The sequence below is a fragment of the Polyergus mexicanus genome, unplaced genomic scaffold, assembly GCF_030449975.1.
Source record: "Polyergus mexicanus isolate NDT 795.1 unplaced genomic scaffold, iyPolMexi1.0 SCAF_20, whole genome shotgun sequence".
In the NCBI taxonomy this organism is placed as follows: Eukaryota; Metazoa; Arthropoda; class Insecta; order Hymenoptera; family Formicidae; genus Polyergus; species Polyergus mexicanus.
Genome location: NW_027223340.1, coordinates 2323961 through 2344573, shown reverse-complemented (window position 1 = coordinate 2344573; position 20613 = coordinate 2323961). Strand labels below are relative to the sequence as shown.

The window sequence follows — 20613 nt, the reverse complement described above, 5'->3', positions numbered from 1 at the left end:
GAAACTCTCATTTACAGCTTCTAAATTCTCACACAGCTTCAAATATTCATGATTAACACAGTGTTCGAGTTCGAATAAGAAAAATATAGTTGACGGTTTTATGTACAAGCAAGAATCGCGTAACGTAAGTTTTACAACACTCGTATCGTGTATTTTAACAATCTCGATTGTTAAATCGTTAATCCATATTGGTGTATGATTGGGCGTTTGCACAAGTAGTTCAACGTCCGCTCGTTTCAGCATTAGCGATTCCCATGTGTCAATAGATAATACGATTTGATTGCCTCGATTATCGCCGAGATGTAATTCCACGTAAGATGTGATTCCACGCTGTGATTCAACGCTGATTCCAATATCCAAGTATTTATACGCAGTGCGCGTCAAAGCGAATCTGCGTACCAAAATACGTGGTATACAACGAGATTTACCGTGTCTGAAAAATACGATTAAATATGAAATAGCATGGAAAAAAAACATAAAATATATATATATATATATATATATATGAAAATTTGTGATACTTACAAATCAAGCGGTTTCTTGTACGGCCTAATTTCATCTCGAGGAACGTAATAATTCATGCGTCTGCCACCGTTGCTGTTTCCTTCGGCGGAGTACATTTCTCTAAGTTATGAGAAGTAGAACGGTTGACGCGACACTGATCGTGTAAAAACTAACCGATAATACGCTTATTTTCAAAAATATGATGTGGTGGGAGATTAATGCTCAGAAAATTTAGGAGAAGGGGCAACGATCAATGTTAAAAGAATTCTTAGAAACAACTTGCGAGGAAAGGAGTGGGGAGAATAAAAAACTTTAAATACGTTTACACATTTTATTTATAAAAATATTTTTTTTTAACGTTGCAACCACCAGTTAAATATTTTTAATACATTCTGTAATGCGCAATTCTTAACATGTTTTCCACATCGTATAGTATTAGTAACATCTAGATTATTTAAAGATTCAAATCTTCATAATCAGCATCCAAAGTCTCGATGATTAGGTTTTCTCTCGCATAATTCTCAAGTAAATTCACCAGCCATTCTCGTTTCTGGCATCCCTTGACGTACACGAGAGTCGACGTATCGCCATCCTCTTCTGTTCCAAGCACGGCTGATGTAATCAAGCGTTTAGCCATGCTGTACGGTACGTTTCCGTTTTCCCATCGTAATCCATGATGATTCGCGATCAGCCAGGAAGCACACGATTTGTCGGATTTTGTGAGGAGATTCCATGGTAGGGGGTATGTAAAAATGTAATGCGCCAGAACGGTCCCCTTTCTCAGCACCGCCACCTCCTTTACGACAAATTTCATCCCGACGAAGAATCCTTGTAGGTCCACGAACGTTGGTACGGACATGACGTTTTTTTTTTTTATATCAGCACGTTGAGAAGAAGAAGACTGCGATTGATCCTGATGTATTATAGATTTTATATCATCTCATTCTCCCCTCCCCCCACACTTAGGTGATTTTGCGCACAACATTGGTCAACGGGTTGTACTGAATCACGCGATCGTGTATGATGAGGCAGTACGCTGTGGTATTCGGCGGCACGTTCTCCTTACACTCGAATTCCAATCTCACATCCACAGTTGCGCTCTTGACCGATTCGTTTTGTCGAGAGCAATCGATGATCACGAACGGACCGTTTTGTAAAAATTGCGTGACGGTGAGACTCGGCTCGAGATACTCGTATCCGTAATAATTTTTGCAGAAACGTTGATACGTGTCGTACAAAATCGACCATCTGTTTTTATCGAAATCCAGATTCATATCGTCGTACGGATAACATTCCGAGTTCAGATAGAGTTTCACGTTGGTCAATTTGCAGTCGTCGAATCGACTCGTATCCTCGGACATGACGTTCTTCCGACCTGTCTGCAGAACGAAAACAACGTATCGCGGCTTTTCCAGCTGAGTCGCGGTCTTAATGGGCCACGAATGTTTGGTTGTACGCTGCAATAGCGGAAATTCGTACAGATCCCACGAGCGGAAACCCATACTGAGGTATTGTCCGCTTTCCAAGGCGCGCAGCATCGATAACTTGTTAATCTCGTTCAATACGACGTGCGGCATTCGCCATTGTATCTTGAATATGTCGATCACAGGCTCCAACACCAAATTTCCAATCAAGCAATTGTTATCGTTGCGCGATCTTATTAAGATCAATTCATGACGAGCGTTAATCACCACGCGCCTGTAATCCTCGCAAAATCCCAATAACATGTAGAGCGGTACGCAAAAATTAAAGTATCCATTCGTGTTAATAGGCGAATCCCAGCCGGCGTTTTTCATAATCACGGTTCTATCGGATGATATCGTTACATAGTTCTTGAGTGTGCTGGTTATTCCCACATTTCTGCTACGATCAATCTCCACACCGTCGAGTTCGTATCGAATCTCATCAAACATGAACGCGACGCAATTATTCCCCAGTACAACATCAAACCCTTCAGCTGGTTTGTTTATCACTAATTTTCCCTCGATGTACAGAAAACTCTCATACGGCAAAGTATACAGATCCTGTTGTTGTATGGGTATTCGTATCTCATCGCTGTGCTCAAACGTCGTATTGGCGTACGGGTTGTACGTGTGAGTCTCGATCTTGACGATACGATCGTCAAAGACCGGCTCACCTCCGATATTAAGGATATCGGTCATGTTTTCTTAGATATTTCGCACCGCGAATCCCAAAGATTGTAAAAATTTAACGTTCGATACGTTGAGCTTCTTTCTGATCTTTTTAGCGCAACCTAATGATGATGATGATGATGATGATGATGATGATAATCGGATGATATTATCAATCGGTACCGTAAAGATATTATTATCTTTCGCGTGTTTCGAGTCGTTCAACACGAGCATGTATCGCACGCTAATTTTGTCGCCGTCGTACGTGCAATCTGATGGTAATCTCTTCTCCTCGAAAATCGAGCAATCGTCCATCTTGATCCGCGACGCGTATTGTTAGATCCGTAATGCTCCGCGCGATGATCGGCAGGTAAATGATCTGCGCCGGCGTTTCCGATATCTTATATCCTGGCGGAACGCTTGGTGAAAATTCATGTATCGTATGAACGCGTTTGCCGTTGCTGAATGCACCCGCGGTCACGTTACACTCTACGCGGATAATGTTTACGTTGATGATATTAATCGGTATGTCCGATTGATGCCACTGTTTCGGCTGCAATATACGCTTCGACGAGAATCCCAGCAGCGATCCAATATTGTTGGGTTTGTTAAAGTTTACTCTTAATGCGCACTTGATCTCGCTATTCATCGTATTGTAATTAGCACGGAGCACTATCGGGTATTCTACAGTCTCGTCTTCGTCACCGTTCGCTTGAACGGTCTCCTCTCGCGATATCAACGTGATATCACCGCGTTTGTCGACACGATTGCCGGAGCGAACTACGCGTCGCGGGCGTTTCCGTGAAATTGCACGTTTCAAAAACTCGTGTATTGCGTGTATCTCGTACGATCCCTCGGGAATCGTAATTTCCGTGTCATCCTCATCGAAATAAAATGTATTATTCGAGGAATTTACGTTCGATATCGTATGATAAGTTTCAAAATTAGTTAGACCGAGCTCGTAATCACCGTCGCTCAAATCAACAGCTGGATGGTAGTGTGCCGCGAGGACGCTACTCTTCCCGGTTAGCGTGAATGTCATAGACATGTCGACAAAACTGTTTAACGAATACTGAGTCTTAACGGCGCATCGTCAGGCTTTAAATTCACACCGATTGTCGTCGACCGTTCGGAGAAACCGCAGACACAATTGTCCGCAGATGCTTTGATCGTAAGTTTGAAAGGACGTGCGATTGTACTCGATCTTCGTAACGTTCCGTCCGAAATATCGCACCAATTCATTCGGCGGTCGAAGATTACCAAAACCGTCGAAATATATAGCACGATTTCCCCTCTTTGCGTACGCTACCCAATGAGTACCCGGTCCTTTGGTGATATCCAAATTCACGATGCCGCTCTCGTTTCGATATATACCACCGATCGGTAACGAATCACGCATGAAAACCCCTCTAAAGTACGGTATACGCATACGTTTCGCCAATTGTTCTAATTGTATGTTTGTTGTCACACCCGTGGGCATTTTTAGCGTCTTTTCGACGTTTCTTTTTTCTTCATTGCCACTCCTTGTCCACGTTTGTACGGACCGAGATACAGTTCCTGTCCGTATTTATACGGAGCGAGATAAAGTCCGCTGCCTTCCATCGCGCGATCGTGACGTTGCAGCTCCTCCAGCTGACGGCGCGCGGCTTTGCTGTCGTTCACCGCCTTGGCCACGCCGGCCGCTCCACCGATCAAGGATCCGAGCGCGCCCAACATTGGTAGAATCGGCAATACACCGCCTCGTTTCGCTGTCGGAAGTATCCGTTTTTTCGTCGGCCTTTTCCGCGTAGTCCTCATCTTCGTCTTCGTCTTCGTCTTCATACCCATATCGATTTTTGTCTTGGTTTTCATCGCTGCCCAAACAGCTGTGGCTGCGGCTCTCTCACCGAGAGTCGAATCTTTCGCAACGATGCGTTTTCGCGCTCTCTCGGCGAGTATCTTGTCAGCCGCGTGTCTCTCGGTGAGATCGTTGCTCCGGGAGTACGCTATATCGTGCTCGCAGCACGCCGCGTCCAATGAATTTATACCCCGATTACCTCTCGCCAATCGTTTTTCCAAATGAGTGCCTGGACCGCAAAACTGATAGCCGGGAATATGTAACTCGAAAGGAAGTGCATTTATCGCACGATTTAAGAAACCACAACCTCTTATAATTTTTGCTGGCATTTGTCACAATTTTTTATTAACGGTGCTGGACCGTCGATGTGCGTTCGCTGCCACGGTTGATTGTAATGTTCGTAACAGCGCCGATATTGTTGAACCTCTGAGTCAGCTTTTATATGTTCGGTAAGCTTGTCCCACATGTAGTGGACGTGATCGCCGCATATTCGCAACAGAACGACTTTCGGCACAAATTGTAACTGTTCGGCGCTCAACTTGCAAATATCGGAAGGTCTCAACAGCAGCACGAACATTTTTGTTACTGAGCGATTTGCGGTTCCGCGCATCTATAAATAGGCGTTCGATCCAGCATTCCTCAGTCGACAGTGTGAAAATGAGATTCGTGCGACAACCTTTGGCGATACGCGTGACGAATTGCGACGACAGATTACGATCGATGGGGGACAACGCGGAGATGCGCAAGCATGGTACGATGCTACCGACTACTATACGCGCGATCGTTTGTGGCCCCTCGAATTGCGGTAAAACCAACGTTCTAATAAGCCTGCTGGAAAGTCCGCACGGTGTACGTTTCGAAAACGTGTACGTGTACTCGAAGTCGTTGCAACAACCGAAATAACGATATCTGGAAAATCTGTTGACATCGATCGATGAAATCGGCTACTTTACATTCTCCAACAACAGTGACGTCATTCCGCCGAGCGAGGCGCGTCCAAACTCGATCTTCGTGTTCGATGACGTGGCATGGGATAAGCAAAATGCGGTGAGAGAGTACTTTTCAATGGGTCGACACTCGAGCGTCGACTGCTTTTATCTCTGTCAGACGTACGCGAGAATACCTAAACATCTGATACGCGACAACGCGAACCTGCTGATCCTGTTCAAACAGGATGGTACCAACCTGAAACACGTGTACAACGATCACGTGAATACCGACATGCCGTACGATGAATTTTGCGCGTTGTGTCGCGATTGTTGGCAGCGCAAGTACGGATTCGTAGTAATAGACAAGGACAGTTCGTTCAACGATGGTCGATACAGAAAAGGATTTAACGTATTCGCGATATCGCAAAACGATTAGTTGTTGCCGATACTTCGTCGGGGTGAAACGTGAAAGAGAGATTGACATTTTTGTTTTTCCGCGATGGCTGCGATCGATCAGAACGAGGATATTCGCGAGCGCGAGAAGATTACGAGGGCAATTGTGAAAACTAGCGAATCAATTTGCAAGAAATATCGCGCTTTGAAGACCGGTAAGATCGAGGAGGATATCGTGTTGGATAGGCGCTTTAGACCTCTCATCGAGCCGTTACAAAAGATCGTCGACAACTCTAGCTCGATCGCGGTGAAGAACGAGCCTGCGAGTAACACCGACGCGGGAATCGAAGCGTTGTCCATCCCGAAGCGCGAGAAGGATGATGATGCGACACCGCAAAAGAGAAAACGATCAAACGTCAGGTCGGATCGCTCACCGACACCGCATAAATCGAAATGATCGGACGCTCCACTGGATGTACCGCTGATAACCTCTACACCGTCTGCGTCAATGAGAACTATACAACCTACGATGCCCGAATTATTCACGAGCCAGGATGTTTTTGAAACCACGGACGACTCGCTCATAACATCCGTTCGAAATCAGTTGCAAACGCCGGAAGGTCAAGAAACGTTGCGAGATCAATTAAGTCCACTGGGTCAAAGGTACATCTGGCCTATCTTGAGCGGCGATCAAGAGAGCGGTATAGACAACGTGTACGGTGTTTATCTCGACAAGAATGGAATAATGTTCGGTAATAAACATTTTGACGTGGGCAACGCGGATAGCATAATTATCGATGGCATACGATACGTCGGCACACCTGGTCTTTACAAGTTGATCTTTAAGAAATTTCCCGATGATGTCATCTATACAGAGGATGATAAGCAAACGTACAAGAGCATGCTGTTGACAACGAGCGCGCATAAACGCAATCACGATGCACACGGTCGATTACTGAGTAACAGGGGATACAAGTACAAAGAAACAATCGCAAAGTTGATACCGATCGAACCCAAAAGAACAAAATCTGGAAAGAGATTATTTGCGCCTCGCGAAATGACACTAACCGACAACAAGATTGACTACGTGCACTGGGACGATCCCAACGAGCTGGTGGATCGTCTACGATTGCTCGATGCTTCGCACCAAGCGGGTCACAACGGTCACGACAACGAGATCTTGTCGATCATCGAGGAACTTCGCGAAGCCGGCATTATTATAAATTAAACGGTGTCTCGACAAAACTAATCAATCGATCGACCGACATCGCTCGCATCGATGATGCATATCAACAAATTTGGGATATCCGAGCAGAGTAGAGACGTGACGAACGTCATTTCGTACCGTCGTTGGAGTGGATTAATGAGAAGTTTCGTGCGCGATAACGCTCTGTGTCGCACCGTTACGGACTTTGACGCGAGGTCGCGCAAGATTCGTCGTGTAGCGCAACCTGTGGCTGATACCAATGTCGTCAACAAACTGTACGTGGATCAGTGCGTTAAAACGTTGAGAAATCAACTGAAAGAGTCAGACGAGAAGCTTGCTTCGTTCGAGAAAGACGTGCGTGCGTTACAGACTCTGATAAACGAGCTTTGGCATGCGAATATCGCTAGATTAGAAACGCCAACGAACGACGACGAAACGTCAACAAACGCTAACGAAACGTCAACGAAACGACGACGAAACGTCAACGAAACGCCAACGAACGACGACGAAACGTCAACAAACACCAACGAAACGTCAACGAAACGTCATCGAACGCTAACGAAACGCCAACAAAACGCCAACGAACGACAACGAAACGACAACGAAACGCCAACGAAACGCTAACAAACGACAACGAAACGTCAACGAATAACAATGGACAGCAACAAACGGATCAAGAACGGCTACGAACGGCTGACGAACGACAGCGGACGACAACGAACGGTTCAAGAACGGTTATTGGACGGTTATCTAACAGCTCAGGACCGGGTTAGGAACGGCTACAAACGAATCAAGAGCGACTACCAGACGGGTCAGGAACGGCTACGAACGGCTATCGAACGGCAACGAATGGTAGCGGATGATAAAGAACGACTATTGAATGATAATAAACGGAAATAAACGACTATTAAATGGTTAAAAAAAAAAGATTAGAGATATAAATCATAATGTAATTTCTTTGCACATATTATTACGCGCCGACTAGCCGTACCGCTAAAAACATGACATCGTTAAAATCCAACGGACGTAAAAATATCGAGAAGCTACGACTCGTCGAGGAGCATGCTTCGGCGAGAAGAAATTTTCCCCGAAGACGCGTCATAGTGCGGGGTTACGATGACCTGTGGCAAGCTGACATCGTCGAGATGCGTCCGTACTCTCGTTTCAACAAAGGTTACCACTACATACTTACCGTCATCAATGTGCTGAGCAAGTACGCGTGGGCTGTACCGCTCAAGAGTAAAGGTGGAAGTGAGACGGCTGATGCTATCGCTGAGATAATTCGAGATAGTAAGAGATGCCCGAAAAACATGCAAATCGATATGGGAAAGGAATTTTACAACATCGACGTACAACGTCTCATAAAAAAACACGACATCAATCATTATTCCACGTATTCGGTGTTGAAGGCATCGGTTGTCGAACGATTTAATCGCACGTTAAAGAATGACATGTGGAAAATGTTTACGCTGAACGGAACTTACAAGTGGGTTGACGCGTTGCCGCGACTCGTGTCGGATTACAACGCGCGCAAGCATCGCACTATCGGTATGAGACCTATCGATGTTACCCCCGCGATAGCCGATAAACTTTTAAATACAGTATCCAGCAACGTAAAGATTGCGGCACCAGCAAGATTTAAAGTAGGTAACCCGGTACGCGTTAGCAAGTATAAGACGATCTTCGAGAAGGGTTACACACCAAATTGAACCACCGAGGTGTTTAAGATTATTAAAGTGCAGCGTACTAATCCCGTAACCTATCTACTCGAGGACTATCGCGGAAAATCTATTGCTGGAGCATTCTACGAATACGAGTTGCATCGCGCGACTTATCCGGACGTGTATCTCGTGGAGAAAGTACTGCGCAAGAGAGGTGACGAGTTTACGTGAAATGGCTGGGATTCGATGGATCGCACAACTCTTGGATACACAAGGACAATGTGATTTAATTCATACAAATTGTATTTTATTTTTAACATATAAAAAATATGAAATACATATAAAGTATCTGAAATATGTAAAATATATACAGCATATAAAATATATGTAAGATATATTCAGCATGTGAAATATAAAATATAAAAAAAAGATAGAATTATATTTATTTTGTTTTCCTGACACACACACACACACACACACACACACACACACACACACATACATATATACATTATATTATAAGGGTAGTCGGAAATGTCCCCACGGTAGCGTGTCGGTCGAATCAAGTACGATATATCGCTTGTTGTCGTACGCACTCAGAGCAATTTTTGTCTCTCTGATTGTATACACTTCGTGCAATTTGGATCTTATGCAAGACTGTCGTCGAGTCATCTCAATTTCATCGCGCAGACACCGCGTGTAATCGTCGAACGTTATCGTTCTCGCTCTTGACGCCTTTAACCTTTTTTGTATCTTTTTTATTATCTACTCGCAATGCATACATTTTTGCTCTAAGCCCGACAAATTCAGTCATGATCGCACCATTATTTTCGTCCTTCATCAAACCCGACACTTTCTTGTTCTCGAGCGGTATACCGTACGCATTGTTAACCGGATAATCGCTCGTGTCGAATTTAGCAATATCGCGTTTCATGTTCTTGTACACATCCTCGCACTCGATGTGATAAATTAAACTATCTGTATCGGTGTACATTATTTTACATTTCTCTCGATATAACGGTACCATGTATTCGTGATGAAATTCATACAAACACGTTTTAGAAATGTCGAGGATGCACATGCCGACGTAGATCGGTTTATTGAATTTTATCTCGAATTTGCGCAATTCGACAGCGATCAAATTTTCCGAAAAGACGCTCCTGCTGTGAAAATTTGGTTTCGCGATCATCGCCTCCGCGCCATATCGTCTATCCCACTTTGTTAATAATTTTACATCGACCTGATTGCGCAAGTTTTCCATAGTTTTATCGAATACCGCGTTGTTCATTAACTTGTACAGATTTTTCTCGAAATCGTTTGTCGCGCGCGTTCTAAACCGGGTGTTGAGTTCGATGTAATCGCGGAGCCATGCGGATTGAACGAATTGCAATACGCGATGTATCTTTGCGACGCGAAGGCCGTGACGCGTGCATTGTTGTAGGTTGCGATAGTGTATGACATAACGCTTCTTATCGTATAAGGTTGCGAGGAGTTTGTCTTGCCGCTTGCCGGGCGGCTTATCGCGCGTCAGACAGAACGGTAGGTCAGCGTGCGTATCGTGAAGATGTTGCGGATACTCTAGATCCACCTCGAGAATATAACCTATGGGCGAATCCGAAGCGATTGCGCTAACGTCAAAGTCAGAGATATCGTCGACCCATCGAAATTCGGCATAGGGCAGCGGTTGACACATCGCCCAACCATACAAGTTGTTTACATCGAAATACATCATGTACGATGACGGTTTCGATGGATCGTAAGACGGCGTGTACTTGTTATTGGCTCGCGCGTATCTGCCGGAACATTGACTCAGGCCACCGCGTATTCCCCGTTCGATAAACATAACCATATCGATATCAGTAAGTAATTCGAACGTAATATTCGTATGTTTTAACATGGCGTCCCACGTGTATCCGGGAAGAGTATAATAATACGCGGGGTCGAGCCCATAACTTTCGATACATTTGTCGCGGAAATTTTCAAAAATATCTGCCAATAACAAGACATCCGTTTTTAAATACAGATCGCTGTATTCGCCCAAGGTTCGTAGGGAGAACCGCCTCCAGATGTTTTCAGCGTGCGCGTAATCGCTCTCGGATACGGTGTCACCGGTCAAAGAACTGTAAAATGATTCGCGCGGTGGTAAACATGTATCGTGCAACCTATCGACACAGTCAATGTATTCGTATGGGAAAATACCTTTTTGCGTCAATAAATTGAACTCTTCAATTGATAAATTTTGAAATTCCGATTTTAAAATTTGAAGTTTATCATTATTTAAAAACGATGCCAATTTTTCGAGACTAGTACTGAGAAATTTGTATGAATCGATGAACCGTAACTTTATATCGTTTCGCCAATCTGATTTTTCAACGGTATCTTTAACTTTAACATGTATCGTGAATGAAATATACTTTTCTTTTATTATCGGTAGTACGTCGATCGAGTCTTCGAACGCGATAGCTATTTCTTTGATGATAAAATGTGAATCGTAACCGGATAAATTGTGAAATACTATGGAAATGCAAAAAGAGTCTTTATAATTTAAATTGCAGTTTGAATGCGCGGGACCTCGATATCGCCCGGTAAGATGGCAATGATCGCGTACGCGTGTATCGTCTTGCGCGAACGGTTTTTCGCAAATGTGACAGTGTGTCGCGCTGTGAAATTTTTCCCGCTCATCTCGCGTTAAATTTACCATGGGGACATTCATGGTTAAAATAGTTTTTACGCATTGCACTAAATTTTTTAATTTTTCCACGAACCACGAAACGCAATCGGTACTACGGCGAGAATAAAACGCGGATAATGATTCGTCGTACGAACAATGTACATAATAACCTATGCTAAATACTTGGTGATGTTGAAATGTGTACGTAGACGTCCTCGGATCACCGTCGGTCTTCCTCAGCACGCACTCCAAGTCGGCGTATAGGACGAATGGAAGCCGCTCCTTTCTGTTGAAATTGTTGAACGCGAGCCACTTGTCTTTATCGCCCGGTAGTCGAATGGCGCACTCGTTCATCTCTCGGCAGTCTACAGTGTGCGACTGCAATTTGTCGTCTGATCTAAAATAGTGTAAACATCTGTAAAAAAAAAATAGAAATAATTAATTTTTCTATCGTATATATATATATATATTGCATTTTTATTAAATATACGTACCGATCGCAGATATATTTTTGGCCATTACGTTTGCTCAGTTGCGAGCTCACGAGGCGGGATAAATTCTTGATCCATGTAAAATGTCCGAGGTCTTGCGAATCTTGTATATACAACAAATTGACGTGTCTATCCTTCTTTTGCTCGCTCAGACGTATCGGGATAATGTTATTCTCTTTCTCTTTCTCGATGCAGTATACATTTATTGAAATGTCGTTATAAAGTTCAAATTTTTTAATTTGACTCAATGTCATCGGAAATTCAATGTTCTGGAGATTTAACACTGTCGTGTAATGAGGATACGACGACTCCCGACCTACGTCTCGTGCAGCTGGATACAAAGCAGCGACCACCGGCCACGCAAAACACGCATTGTCTTTGGATTGTACGTTTATTACCGCTCTCTTCATTATTATTTCTCGCGGTAATTTAATATGGCATCCCGCGCACATTGGATTATATTTATTTATATTTATAATTAAATCAAGAATTCGCGACAATGCCCACCCGCTATCGCGTTCTTGAAATTCTTCGAGCGAGGCAAGCATGGGCTCGACGACGCGTCGCTCGTACCACTCGTATAGATCGGACGTGCTAAAGAGTTCACAGTTTCTCGTATTTACACTTTTATTTGCCCGTTTATCACCCGACACGAATTCACCATTGAACACAGTGTTCACTTTCACATTAAAGTGTTTTTTCAGCACATTTTTCACGTGTTTGAGCACAATGTCTTTGGCGTCCTCGAGAAATTGACGAGGCTCGATGTGATTATAATTTATAACCGCACCAGTCAATATACGGCTCTCAAACGCCGTATCAATCTCCCGCCAAATAAGTCTTTCCGCGGTATTGTAATCACCACTGTAATTACCACCATTATATATAAATTGTCTCTCTAATCGAGTCCTCGCACCCTCGAGTCGTGCGATTCTGACCACCAAAGATTGCCGAACTCCGATCCTGTGTACAAATCGGACATATGTTGCACGGCATTACCTGATATAATGCTTGTCTGCAATTGGAGCAGGATCGACCACTTATTACGTCGTACAGTTCAGTTACATGCTTCCGAACAGCATACATGTATCCATAGTCAGTGTCTGCTATAGCTATCATACACGAAGCACATACAGCATAATCACCACCCATAGAATAATAAAAGTATATAATAATTTCTGAATGAAACACTGTCTTCTCAAAAATTTCCGTGAGGTCCTCGCTTTAATCGCTGTTGTAATCACTGTCGTCTGATAATGCGTGATCTTCATCAGACGACTCGTCTAGTATTGCCTCAAAATTATTTATTTCCATCCTTCGCAGATTGGCAGAGTGACAAAATCTGGTCGCCGTTGAACACTTGACACACAAAAATTATAAAGAATCCACTATACTTTTTAAACGCAAAATCTGATCGCCGTCGAACACTCGGCACACACAAAACCTTTTAACCGATGTATACACTTTCAAATCGTGTACTACTATAATTTTGACACCCTTCGTTCTTCATTTATATATATTTCATCTATCACCTTTAAACGGCTCATCTTAGAAAAATTGCGTGGGAGTAAGGTCTCTCTAAGGTTTAACGAATTAGACTTGTGCATAAGTGGGGATCTTCCAACTTTAATAAGTTAAAAATCGTGCCAGTGTTCTCATTAGAGGGGGTGTTTCTCCTACTTTTCGTATTTTACTCGTAGTGATCGTCGATTGGTGAGTTTGGATATGCTGTTAGAGAAAATTCTATTTTCTTATGAGTATTTTTATTGCCGTGTTCCAGCCGTGTTTATTGAATATTTCGTTAGAAAAAATTATTGTCATTATGTGCAGCTGTGCTTGTTGGGTATTTTGTTAGAAGAACTTTATTATCTAGTCGGTATCTTTCAGTTTTCCACCAAAAAATTCCACTAATCTTTTATCTTTTATTATATCTTTTTTTTGTTTGTTTTTTTTTTCTTTTTTGTCATCTCGAGGAGACCGGTGTCGTTTCATCACCGATCTTCCTGTATCTTTCTCACGGTTATCGATAAATATAATTACGGTCTGTTTATTGCACGATTTGTTTTCATCATCCATCGGCAGAACGTAATAATATTATTTATAAATATTGTGACCCCCGGATAAACGGCTCTTCCTAGAAAAGAAATGAAGAGGACACCGCGCCGATTCGGTCGCACGTGCAATCTTGCGAGACGCTATTTGTTCATAATATAATATAAATATAATAACCCGCCTTTGTAATACACCGCGCCGATTCGGCCGCACGTGCAATCTTACGAGACACTATTTGTTTGTAATATAATATAAATATAATATAATATAAATTTGAGGATCCGGACATCGGCACCCATCTTTGTAATACATACGCGCCGATTCGGCTGCATGTGTAATCTTGCGAGACGCTATTTGTTTATGATATAATATAATTTAAATATAATATAATATAATGTAAATTCGAGAATCCGGACATCGGCATCCCATCTTTGTAATACATAAGCCGATTATAAACATATCCCGACCCCCAATAAACCCATCTTCCTAGAAAAAATGAAAAGGATAATGGTTTTTTTTTGTTTCTGTTTGAAAAACTATATTACCTTGTCGGCATTCCCCCGCGCCGCCAAAATCCCCCTCCGCCCGCGTGACATCATGCCCCCTCGCCCGCACGGTTTCCCCTCGCCCCGCATACCCCTCGGAGGACCTGCGTTAGAACTCTCCTAGTTCTACTACTGTTTTCTATTTAGGAAATGCTTTAAAAATATAATCAAAAAATAAAAAAAGAAACGAAATATTACATTTTTACATAATATTACATTATCATACTTATATTTTTGTGTAAACTGCACGAAAAAAAAATTCAATTATATCTAGCGACATATTAGTATATAGTATACATTAAAAACAATTCCTTCTAAAATTATGGTATATAAATATACTAACCTTTTGATCTTTATTCTTTTTAAAGAAAGTCTGCGGGCAAAGCGAGGCAAGCGTTTCTCATTACATTTTCGCCCCATTATATGAATACACTATACTACACAAACACAACACTCGTTTTTTAAATTTGACGCGTTATAACGCGTTATAACGGTTGAGCACACTTTTGCGGTTATCTCTCGTTACGCGTATGTACACAACACGCGCGACTGAGACTGAGACTGAGTACTGCCGCGCACTGATATTATCGCATATGCCTGGCTGTGTGCATGTGAATAGTACAGTCGACTTATTCCCCGATACGTACATATATACTTAGATGCATGCTACAAATGTCGCGTAATAATAAAAACAAATGCGCATCTTTATAAACGAATATTCTGTAACCGAATAAAAAGTTATTTTTATATTGATTAAAATTAATTCGATACATAAAAACATTATTTATTAATATTTTACGACGTGTCATTTTAATCACAATAATGTAATTAATGCATTTAAATTATTTTCGGATATATAAAATGCGAAATACAGACATTTGATTTTCTATAGTAACATGACATATATATACAAGGTGTCCGGCGTCAACCGTATCACCGGTCATGTGCAGGTAGAGCAGGTGAAACCGAGAAGAAAAGTCTTGTACCAATTTTTCATATAACACTTAATAAAAGAGTTATTATTGAGTAAAGTGTGGCCAATCAGCGCCGATCTTTAGCCGGGCGCACGTCGGTGAACCGCGCGCCTGATAGTGTGCGCCGCTGCACACTTCACAGCGCGCGACTCACTGACGTGCGCCCGGCTAAAGGTCGGCGCAGATTGGCCAGACTTTACTCAATAATAACTCTTTTATTAAGTGTTATAGAAAAGAAAGGTAAAGGACTTTTCTTCTCGATTTCATTTGCTCTATCTGCGCACGACCGGTGATGCGATTGACGCCGGACACCCTGTATATATATATAAATTTTATAATAATTTATATATATTAATCTAACGTGAAAGATGATAGATAAAAGGAGCCTCACGAGCGAGACTTCGGAACTCTTCGATACTTGTTGTCTCGCTTGCTCCTTCATTCTTTCTCGCTTTCGCTTTTGTCGACTCTCCAGCATCGCGCGGGGATCTTTCCTTATCTACTATATATAAACATCTTATAAAATAAAAACTGAAACTTTCATATTGTATTTTATTAGTATAAAAATAATTATAATGGATTAATGAGATTCTTGCGATTAAAATAACACCAAATATGACATAAATCGGATAATTTTAAATGAAATAAGTAATCATAATTTTAATAACATAATTTATTAAAAATTATCCGATTTATGTCATGCTTAGTATTATTTTAATCGCAAGAATCTCATTAATCTATTAGAATTATTTTGATATCGATAAAATACGAAAAACAGAAATTTTACGAATGATATGTAACCCGAGATATTATAGATAAAGAGAGCCTCGCGAGCGAGACTTCGGAACTCTTTGATGTTTGTCATCTCGCTTGCTCCTCGTTCTTTATTGTATTCTTTCTCTCTCATCCCCATTATTATATTCTTTTATTTCTTCGACTTTTATTCTTTCTATTCTGGTCTTCCTACATAATAATACATTAATTTATTCGTCTTTATTTTATACAACATAAATGAGATTTTGTGTTTGTCATAAATAGAAAAGTATTTAATTATGTGTATTTTTGTATGTACATCTGTTGTATTTAACTATAGTTAAATAGAAAAAGAAAATAACTTGTGTATCTCATTTAAGATGTATCAAATAAACATAAATAAATAAATTTATTTATTTTCATGTAGGGAGACGAGAATAGAAAGAATAAAAGTTGAGCAAATAAAAAAATATAATAATGGGAATAAAAGAATACAATAATGAACGAGCAGAAATAAAGAGAGAGAGAGAGAGAGAGAGAGAGAGAGAGAAGCGCGAGTAAACGCGTAAATGAATATGCGAGGAGCATGAAGCTAAGTACATACGTAGTACATAGCGAGCGAGCGATTAGAAAGAGACAAAGCGTATGATCGCGAGAAAAAAGATATTGCAATAATGTTAGTGCGTACATGTATATTATTCTACACGCATGAAAGAGACAAAGATAGTACGATTATGTCTGTCCTTGTCATGTAAGATTGCAGCTCCGTCTATCGCGACATCACGCAACTAATCTACTGCTCTGTTTTACTCTTGAGCCTCGATCTCGCACACACCATATGCACGAAAGTGTTGCATCGTAAAATCTTTTTTATAAAGCTTTTAAATTCACTTCTCTAAGTTCACTTATACTTTTTGATGAAATGCCGAGTGCGGGGTTTACTGATTAGGCACGTACAGATTACAAATTTGTTATATTAAGTAAATGTTGACGGCAGAAGCCGATAACAAAATTGTAATTTTCTCATTTTTTTTAACTTTTCATATGAAATGTTTAACTCCGCACTCCGTTATTATGTGTACCTTAATTGTGAAAAAGGATTTGTTGATATCTATAATCAACAAAAAGATTTTGCATTCCTACTAATATTCGCATTCTGTCGGTAATCCGGCATCCTCTTAATGCAACATAAACAGCAACATACAGAATAGATATGTTTTGTTCATAAAAGCTTAATAATATGAAAATAATACACGCGCTACCAAGACACCAACATAAAATTATAATTTTTTGAAATAAATTGTACACAAATTGTAAAAATTCATAAATATTTAATTAAAATGTAAATATATTAATATACTTATATAAAGTAGTATATAAATAATTAAATAAAATCATCTATTCATGTATTTTGTAACTATTTTAAATATAATTGTTTAATAATTGCTTATTTTTTCACATTAAAGTTATATAATAATCAAATTATAGTTTACTTTTCTCAAGACCAATTTTTTATTTAGTCTTCTTACAATGTAACCTGTAATTATGCCAATAATATATAGTCCTATTCATGGAGGATAGTACAAAACACTAGAAAGTCTATATTGTTCGTCAAATCTGCAATAAGACAATATTTAAGTAACCTTATAATTAGCAAAATGTTTTTATTACTTACGTCGGAACATATTCGTAAATATATGAAATATAACCGGTAAGTACAATAGAGCTTATTAAAAGTGCACCCAATACGACAACAGTCATGTAAAAATACCTAAAATTAGCAATTTATATTTATTTAAATATATACCCAATATATTGTGCTGATTATAATATCCTCGATACATCAACTTACACAGTTGACAAAATCAGTAGCACAGTAGCAATTATAAAATATTGCATGTCATTAACTAAATACCAACTCCAAATCATGCATTATAAAAAAATAGAAAATTTAAAATAAAATGTTAATATTTCTTAAGCAATATTAAACTAATTATAACTATTTAAAATATATTTATATACCATCGAATCGAGATCGAATAGATTATTTATGTATAAAAAATTTCTCCACCAATGTTTTGTACAAATTTCGTGCAATCTATAGTTTGAATAAAATTGTGAATTCTTGTCGTACCAAGCCGAATTTAATTGCAGTATTCCTATCATCATCATGTACGCAGGTGTCAATCTTAATATAAATTGTTTTGAGATATAAATATATATACAATACATAAAAAGAGATAATATTATTATGTTAAATTTTATTTCTAAATTGTTTTTATATGCATTGTTCTTATTTATTGCTTGTATAAATAAAAATAATAAGCGAGAAAAACGTGCCCAATAAATTTTTTTATTATATAAATAAGGAATTCATTTAATTTCGCTTTGTAATTAATTGATATGGTTTTATCTTTATTCATCTTATCTTCCAAATATAAATAGGCTACTAAAAATCCACTTGTAAACAAGAAGGTATCTGTCGGTATGATTATGTTATTTAATACTTGAATGAAGAAATCCGAAATATGAATCTCCATAAGAATGTTTTATTGTCTATATATACAAAATAATCTCTATTGTCTATATATACAAAATATTAAGGGGATGCCGGATTACCGACAGAATGCGAATATCAGTTATTTTGCAAAATCTTTTTGTTGATTATAGATATCAACAAATTCTTTTCCATAATTAAAGTATACATAATAACGAAGTGCGGAGTTCACGATTTCATATGAAAAGTGAAAAAAAATGAGAAAATTACAGTTTTGTTATCGGCTTCTGCGCCAACATTTACTTAATATAACAAATTTGTAATCTACATGTGCCTAATCAATAAACTCCGCACTCAGCATTTCATCAAAGAGTATAAGTGAACTTAGAGAAGTGAGTTTAGAAGCTTTATAAAAAAGATTTTGCAAAATAAAATTTTCGTGCGTATGGTATATGCGAAATCGAGGTTCAAGAGTAAAACAGAGCAGTAGATTAGTTGCGTGATGTCGCGATAGACGGAACTGCAATCTTATATGACAAGGACAAACATAATCGTACTATCTTTGTTTCTTTCATGGATGAGAGAGTAATATACATGTACATACTCACATTATTGCAGTATCTTTTCTCTCTCGATCATACGCTCTGTCTCTTTCTAATCGCTCACTCGCTATCTATTACGTATCGCGTATCGCTTAGCTTCATGCTTCTCGCATATTCACTTACGCGTTCACTCGCCATTCTCTCTCTCTCTCTCTCTCTCTCTCTCTCTCTCTCTCTCTCTCTCTCTCTCTCTCTCTCTCTCTCTTTCAGCTCGTTCATTATTATATTCTTTTATTCGTTTATTCCCATTATTATATTCTTTTATTTGCTCAACTTTTATTCTTTCTATTCTCGTCTCCCTACATGGTAAATTTATTTATTTATTTTTATTTTATAAAGCATAAATGAGATATACAACAATAAGTTATTTTCTTTTTCTATTTAACTATAATTAAATACAACACATGTACATACAAAAATATACATAATTAACTACTTTTTTTTATTTATAATACACAATATCTCATTTATATTCTATAAAATAAAGATGAATAAATTAATAATCAAACTAATAATTATTATTATATTGGAAGACGAGAATAAAAAGAATAAAAGTCGAATAAATAAGAGAGTATAATAATGGAAAAGAAAGAATACAATAAAAAAACGAGCAGAGAGAAAGAGAAAGAGAGAGAGAGAGAGAGAGAGAGCAGCGTGAATGAACGTGTAAACGAATGCGCGAGGAGCATGATATATATATATACAGGGTGATTCAAAACAACCTTCTGTCCTTACAATGTCATATACTTGACACTATTCTAAGACGACTTTTTCTTTGCCAAAATTTTTTCCGAGGCTTAGTTTTTAAATTATAAGCCAAAATAGTTAACGAATTACGGGCCGCGTACACAAGGCAGGCAGGAGCGGAGCAACTCACCGTCCCATACTGGTGATTACGTGAGGCGCTCGCTGCGATTAACTGTTTGCTACATGGGGTGTATGTGTGAGAGAGAACGTATACGCGTTTACATACAAATACACATTCTCTCTTTCTCACTCACTGACTCTTACCTTGTATGTAGAGATTCGTTGCCCTTATACGACTCAATAAGTAATATTTCCGTGTGATACAACGAGTAACTAGCAAATTTTTTTTTACTCACAAATTGTACCACTTATCGAACTTTTACGTATTAATCCACGCACTTTATCGATAAACTTAATTTATTAAAAAAAACGATGTTATTATACGTCATTATATTTTCATATTTTATAGTTTTATGTTTTCGAAACTATCGAATTTACAATGTCGGAGGCTTTAGCCGATCACGGGACACATGATAGCGTCCGCGTCGATCACGCGTAATTTGATACATTCAGTTGTTCGGCAGCCGGCAGCCGGCATGCCGGCAACGCTAGTACCGA

At 39.6% G+C, this 20613-nt stretch overlaps 1 protein-coding gene across 1 annotated transcript; it reads right to left on the bottom strand.

Moving 5' to 3' along the window:
* Positions 1–1466: 1466 nt before the first annotated feature.
* LOC138941765 (uncharacterized) lies at positions 1467–2666 on the bottom strand. Its single transcript, XM_070311652.1, has one exon. It carries the CDS (start codon positions 2664–2666, stop codon positions 1467–1469), a length of 1200 nt encoding a protein of 399 aa, XP_070167753.1.
* Positions 2667–20613: the final 17947 nt, after the last annotated feature.

Bases quoted from the DNA above. Each gene is read 5' to 3' on its own strand.
- LOC138941765 (XM_070311652.1), bottom strand. From the start codon at position 2,666: ATGACCGATATCCTTAATATCGGAGGTGAGCCGGTCTTTGACGATCGT.